General features: G+C 45.0%; 1 protein-coding gene across 1 annotated transcript; it reads left to right on the plus strand.

Annotated features, from left to right (window-relative positions):
• Positions 1–296: 296 nt before the first annotated feature.
• On the plus strand, positions 297–1,464 carry LOC127697596 (uncharacterized). The gene is given in 2 exon segments (XM_052200846.1): positions 297–1,109; positions 1,112–1,464. Coding segments are annotated over 2 exon segments (1,101 nt in total). The 3' UTR covers positions 1,400–1,464.
• Positions 1,465–7,673: the final 6,209 nt, after the last annotated feature.

The following is a 7,673-nucleotide window of genomic DNA, read 5'->3' on the forward strand; positions in this document are numbered from 1 at the left end:
GGGTTTCTGGGGGTGGAAATCGGGAAAGGGGATAACATTTGAAATGCAAATGAATAAAATAACCAATTAAAACAATTTTTTTAAAAAAAGAACATGCAATACTTCCTTGAGTTAAATTGAATTTAGCAGCTCCTCCCCTCCCTTTCTTGAGGGTGTGGCCTGTTGAGGGCGTGGTCAGAGCTTCTGGGAGAGCTCTGAAGGAGGTGGGAGGGGCTTCCAGGGCTTTATTTAAAGTCAGTCAGCTCTACTATGGGACCATTTGCCAGGAAATTCCAACCGAAGAAGGAGGCAGAGGCATGACCCTGGGAGCAGACATGAGTGAAACACAAGTCGAGAAGCCTGAACACATGAATCCAGAGATGCCCATCCTGTCTCTTTCCAAGAGAAAGCAGCCTCTAAACCAGAAGGCAGAAGAGAAACAGCTCTCTGAGAGTGGGGGGAACAAAGGCAGGAGTTCCAAGTCCTCTCCCAGGGGCAAAGAGAACACCCGGCCAAGTCGGGAGGCTAAGGCCCCCAGTCAGAAGCGTGGGCAAAGCTGGGTTGTCTCCCCCTGTGGACCCCACAAGAGAAGCAGCAAACTGGAAGAGAAGAGGAGGGCCAGACCATCTCCCCACAGAGAGAGAGGAAAGGCCAAGCCGGGGTCCACCCACAGAAGAGATTCCTCGCACACAAAACTGCACATAAAGGACCGAAGGACCCAGCCAAGCTCTCCTGTGAGGACTCTGAAGTGCAGTCGCTCTGGAGACAGCCAAGGTGCATCCTACAACTCTGCCAAGAGGCGCAGACAGCTTTCTCCTCTGGAAGCCAGCTCATTACCAACATCCGCGCCGCTCATGTCCAGAGTCTTCACCAACATGGATGCCTTGCAGGTGGCCCTGGACAACCTGCAAGCTCCCGGAGGTGCCTTCCTGTGTGGGCCCTCAAGCAGCACGGAGCCCACTGCCTCGCAGCGCGCCTGGCTCACTTGGCAACTGTCTCACGCAGGAGCCGCCCTGCACTGGGCACTTCACACAGTCAATTATATCTTGACTGTGCAGGCCAGCCTGCCCAGATACACCTGGCCCCAAGGCTATTCCTTCACTGCTGACCCTAGACCAGCGCCCAACTCCTCTCCTCTCATAAGATCCAGGCTAGTCTACTGGCGCAGAGACCAGGCGACTTGGCATCTCCCAAACCCTTCTGTGAATGCAAGAAGTATCCGGGGCTGAGCACAGCAGGCCTTGAGTCCAGTGAGCACCAAACGATCTACCACTTCGGAGGAACTCAACCTCAGAACTTGGCATCTCTCCTCAAGGCAGCAACACAGGGCCTGACTGTGAAGAAAACCTGGGAAGACTCACTGTGGAACTTGGACTGTTGGAACCTTTCACTGATGGGGACCCTTCTACCTGCCCTTTAGGGCATATCATTTGATAAATGTGTATCATCTGGGAAACGACCAACTCGTAGAATTCAATCAGCCAATGGAGCTTAGGTATTGTTTAGACACCCTCCTCCCCTTTTGGAGAGTCCCTTAGGCCAACTGAGTGTTGAAGTGCCCATGTAAGGCACAGGCCACCACAACACATTGACTTCATGTTCCTGGAGTCAAGCTCAAGTCCTTGTGCATTCTAATAGGCCAGCACCCCAGCTACACAGCACTTTCTAGGCCGGAAAGGCTGTGCTCCTTTCCTTGAGTTTGAACTGCATTTTTTTTTTTCCGAGACAGGGTTTTTCTTTGCAGCCCTGGCTGTCCTGGAACTCACTTTGTAGACCAGGCTGGCCTCGAACTCAGAAATCTGCCTGCCTCTGTCTCCCAAGTACTGTGCTGGGATTAGAGGTGTGCGCCACCATGCCCAACTTTGAACTGCATTCTTTCACCTGAACAGAGCACTCAGGCTCTGCCTGGAATCCAGCCTTTACCTCGGGTTAGCAAGCTGGATGGACTAGGAACGCTTCTAGTTTTGGTGTGTGGATGAACTTAGCGCGCAGCTAGCTCACCGTTCAGAAGACTTACTCTTTGACATAGTCAATCCATGTAGTACTGTAAATCTCTGACCCGTTAAGATTTTTATCCATTTTTAATTTCTCTCCTGTCTTGTAATGCTTCGTCATGGTTTTCAATATTTTAATAAAGATTTAATTTGTCAACAAAAACAAACCTGAAGTCATTCCTCCTGTCTGAGATGTTGGCTGCTCATTCTTTGGGACTTACCCTGTTCTTATCGCTTATCGGCAGTATGGTAGAAATAGAACCGAGTTTAGTCAAGAAGGCTTAGGCTCCGGTGTTGACTTATATCTTGTGTGACCTTGAACAACTCAATTTGCTTTCTGAATTTTACATATCTGACTTATAAAATAGAAAGGACAATATTTACCTCATAGAAATTTGAATAAAAAAAAACAAGACTTAATGGATGGTTCTTGTTCCTGTTTAAAGATTATAGCGATAATACAGGCTTCCATATTGGACTAGGTACCCAAGGAACTGATGGGAGGAAAGAACAGGGCTCACACAGCATCTTGCAATGAGGTTACATTCCCTGTGCGAACGGCTCAGATGAATGATGGTTTAGGAAAAAGAGATCAAGAATGGTGTGCAGGGAGCTGGCTGGGCCCAGGGAGCTGGCTGGGCTGGGGCCCAAGCACTTACTCTACAAGCTTGATGACCTAAGTTCATTTCTTAGGGATCTGTGTATAAAAGCCAATACAGGGATGTTCACTGGTAATCCCAGAACTCCTATTGTGACATGAGAAGTAGTGAAAAAATTAACTGGAACCTTGGGAAACAGCTGGCCGGGAGCAGAGCAGAAACAAGAGAGACCTTGCCTCAACAAGGTCAAAGTGACAATCAAGTCTCAAAACTTGTCCCTTGACCCCACACACAAATACACACAAACACACACAAACCCACAACAACAACAAAAACAACAACAAAGCTATGTACCTCTTCCTAATTGTAGTAGAATGGGAGGGACAAGCAATGGCTTATGTAAATGTCATAAAGAAATCTATTATTATACATAATTAGTATATGCTCATAAAAATGCTGTTTAAAAAAAAAACCCAAAACTTTAAAAAGGTTATATATCATTCACTGGGCTTCTGCTGAGCAAGCCTTTTGCTAAACAAAATACAGTTAAGGAGTCAAGCATGGTGCCTAGACAATATTTTGAGGAAGAAGCTGAAGCAACAAAATATTATTTCATAGATGGAAGAGCTAAGCACCCAGTTTGGGTGTTCCTACTTTCAAACCATGGCTTAAGCCAATGCAAATATATTCAGGCACATCACGTACATATGTCAGGGTCAAGACAGTCAGCTAGTCGGAGACGAAATGATTGCTTTGGATAAAAATTGAGATTTAGTTGCATCGGGTATGTGCAACAGCAAAATGTTCTTCTCAAATCACTGTAGCTGAAGTGTCAGATGTCAGTATCAAAACAAGGGGTATAGTGTATTCTTAAAACATGGACTGGCTGGGTGTGGTGGCACACACCTGTAATCCCAGCACTTGGGAAGCAGAGGCAGGCGGATTTCTGAGTTCGAGGCCAGCCTGGTCTACAGAGTGAATTCCAGGACAGCCAGGGCTACACAGAGAAACCCTGTCTCAAAAAAAAAAAAATGTACTGCTGTATATAATCTACGGCTAAGATAGGAAACAGTAGTTGTTATGAGCAGCCTCTCTCAGGACAACTTTGAGACCCTGAGAGTTCATCGAAACCAGCTCAGACTTCTGGACTCTGGCACTGGGAGAAGATGAATGGGAGTTGCTTTAAGGCAAGAGATTTGTGGTGATTTCTTACACAGAAGTTTGTCTCAATTTCTCATCCACATAGTAACCACAGAGCTTATGGACAGAGACCTTCAGAGCAAGCACTTCAACATAAAAGTGGTACCTAGGACCCATCGTCTTCTGGGAGGTTGAGCGAATAGCAAGTGCTGGACCCCCAGCAGATGGGAGTGGCTGGCTTGGGGTAGGCAGCCCACTGTTTTCTCACAGTTGTCCCCCTATTTGAACAGGAACTGACTTTGAGTTAAGCCAATGAGACATTGGCTTAGTCAGGGTTTCTATTCCTAGACAAAACATCATGACCAAGAAGCAAGTTGGGGAGGAAAGGGTTTATTAAGCTTACACTTCCACGTTGCTGTTCATCACTAATGGAAGTCAGGACTGGAACTCAAGTAGGTCAGGAAGCAGGAGCTGATGCAGAGGCCATGGAGGGATCTTCCTTACTAGCTTGCTTCCACTGCCTTGCTCAGCCTGCTTTCTTATAGAATCCAAGAATACCCCAGGGATGGTACCACCCACAAGGGGCCCTACCTTCTTGAACACTAATTGAGAAAATGCCCCACAGCTGGGTCTCATGGAGGCACTTTCCAACTGAAGCTCCTTTCTCTGTGATAACTTCACCCTGTGTCAAGCTGACACAAAAGCAGCCAGTGCAGACATGCAGAACACTTCCTTAGGGAATGTGTGTGTGGAAGGCTTTCATGCACAGGATACCAAGAACAGGTGGAACTCGACATAGTTAAACAAATGTTTGAGCTCTCCCTTGCCAGCTAAGATCCCTCTTCTCTTTCTGTACCCTACTGACTTCAATACCAGTGAGGAACATTCACTAGGAGAAGAAAGCAAACTTATCTGCATATCTAGATGCCAGGAGAATGGAAGGAAACAATGGTTGAAAGCTCAACTTGATCATTTAGTAACCTGCTAACTTTAGACAAGTCAGGCAACTTCTTTGTGCCCGTCGCAACATCTCTGCTCTCCCAGCCATGTGTGGAAATTAGAGACTGAACACACACTTAGCTGGAGAACATTCATAGAAAGCTGGTGTGGAATCAGAAATGACCACGTCCTCCAGTAGTTTCCTGGCTGGTCTCCTGCCCAGAGACTCAAACCCATCCATGTTCATCCTCCCAACACCAACATTCATACTTCTAAAACCTGCATCTACTCTCTTTTTCCCTTGCCCAAATCCTCCAGTTCTTTCCACCTCCCATAGAAATGTATCAAAAATGTTTGCATGGATTCCAGTGCCCTTCTATGCAACCTACTGTGAATCCTCATAGTCTCTGGTCCTTGAGACCAGGTGAAGACAAAGAGTTCTTGCTGAGAAATGTGTATCTTTTCTGCTGAGACATAAGATGACTTGCCTGCTGGCTACCAAGCTCCCCTTTAAGAGTAATAAGAGCTTGGTGTGGGTGGGGGCTTGGAGGACCATTACACAGCACCTTGTGAAGTAGCACTTAGTGTGGAACCTGAAAGACCCATTCTGGGAATTAACAGTGATACTTAACATAAAAAGCACTTCATTGGAAACAATTTTGTATTATTTAGGAGAAATGTCACTGAACAAAAGAATCACAGTGGGTCGTTCCCAGTTAGGACTCCTTGAGAACTCAAAGAACGGCAATTATATTTACAAAAATGCTAACAAGACCCTGGCAGAGACTATTGGGTACAGTGCGAAGACTTTGGCACTCCCACTGACACACATCAGTGTCCTTGTCCTTCAGCTTCCTGGCCTTGGCAACACAGACCACTGTTGCCTTGAGAAGGACCTTTTGATCTTCCCCACCCACCCACTGAGGTATCTATCAGGAAGTTTTAACACAGACCTCAGCAATGACATTTTGTTCCTCCATGTGGCATAGAATCATTTCACACCTGCTGGAGAAAACAGTGAGCCTGTAAATAACATTTATCCAGAGAAAATTGGAAATTGACTCCAAAGCAACTCTATATAGCACCCATCTACCACAATTTCTGTATCAGGTGCCAACTGATTCACAGGTATCACCCATAAAAGTACAGATTAGAAGAAAAAAAGCATAAGTATAGTATACAAAGGGCTTTGTATTCAACCTGTCCAAATGTTATGCTTAGAGTCTTACTAGAGCAGTGGTTCCAAACTCTCCTAACACTACAGCCCTTTAATATAGTTCTCCACATTGTGGTGACCCCAGCCATACATTTGTTTTTGTTTCTACTTATAGAAACAAAAAATTCTACAGTTAGAAAAAAATTCTAGCCGGGCAGTGGTGGCGCACGCCTGTAATCCCAGCACTCTGGGAGGCAGAGGCAGGCGGATTTCTGAGTTCGAGGCCAGCCTGGTCTACAGAGTGAGTTCCAGGACAACCAGGCTATACAGAGAAACCCTGTCTCGAAAAAAAAAAACAAATCCAAAAAACCAAAAAAAAAAGAAAAGAAAAGAAAAAAATTTTAACTGTGATTTTGCTATTATTATGAATCATAATATAAATAGCTGTGTTTTTCAATGGTCTTAGGCAACCCCCTGCAAAAGGATCATTTGATCCCCAAAATGGCCATGCCCCCCAGGTTGAGAACCATGATGCTAGAGACTTCCATTTCAATCTCTAGTTTTATATATACATTTTATCTACCCATTCAAAGTTCTATGAAGGGGAGAGGGGTCTTAGCTATATTGATCATCGCTACATTCCTAGTACAATTCAGCAGTCTCATAAGCTTGTGCTAACTAATTCCCCCATCAAATATGTGCCTATTATGTACCAAGCTATGTGATGGGGCTCAGGTATGTTAAGGGGGTTCACTGTCTCTCAGGAGACTCCTCCCAGCTCCAAATTCATTTTGAATGCTTCCTTGAAATATCCAATGGGCTTCTTAAACTTGATGAGTTGTCACGTCCAAAATAGACTTGTCCGCTATAGTTGCCTAGCCACCTCTTAAGCCAAATCACCAATATCCTCATAGAAAGATAACTGTCCTGATACGTCTGTTCCTTTGCTACAAAGACATTTCAACCTCTCTAAGAACAGATATAAGATTTTCTCTTATATACATCAAACACAGTCCTAATATACATCATTCAAATGATAGGTAGAAGAAGAGAGAAAATGAAGGGTACAAACCAGGAGAGGGAATTGCTGACGGTACTAGGAGAGCCAGAGACTTAGAAGGGAGGCCACCACGAGGCTGAAAAACTACAGCCAGATGACCAACAAATGAGATATAAAGAGAGGTGGAAAAACTGTACAACATGCATTTGTTATTACATTTAAAGAGTCACAGCTGTGTTTTTGGACTATGGCCAGAACATACTCATAAAAACATCTTTAGCTTTATTTAAAGGGTTAGGAAGTCATGTGTGAACATATTCTAGGAGACCCGGCAAAGAAGACCAGAGGAACCTGAACTAACCTCTAGCTAGAGTCAGCAAAGTTAAGTGCCATCTCTGCTCCCCTCACTTCCACTGCATTACATCATCTCAACAATGATGAAAGATTTCCAGAGCCAGAAGGACAGAGCCAGAAGGGTGCCAGCAAGAGAGATTAGAGAGAGCAACACAACGTCACTAATTTTCCAATAGACTCAAACATGAAGAACAATAGAAACATGGGAAAGAGAGACAGAGGAATCACTAGGACAACGTGGAGAAGAGTGGGGGGATTACAAGCTATAAGAGTATCTTTATCATAACTGAGACCTCTGGCAACAGAGTTAGCTGGGGCATCAATGAGTGGGAGAGCTCCCACTAGGTCAGCAGGGCCCTCATCTTAACTTTCTCCTTGAGTTCCTTGCTAACAGGGAGCCTGCTAATTTGAATCCTATCAATTCCACTTGACTGGTAAACTGAAATACCCAAATTGTCATTGATGAGATTTTATCAGAACCAGTATGAGCCCAGTTCCCAGAGCAAGGCCCA

The sequence above is a fragment of the Apodemus sylvaticus genome, chromosome 12, assembly GCF_947179515.1.
Source record: "Apodemus sylvaticus chromosome 12, mApoSyl1.1, whole genome shotgun sequence".
NCBI classification, from domain to species: domain Eukaryota; kingdom Metazoa; phylum Chordata; class Mammalia; order Rodentia; family Muridae; genus Apodemus; species Apodemus sylvaticus.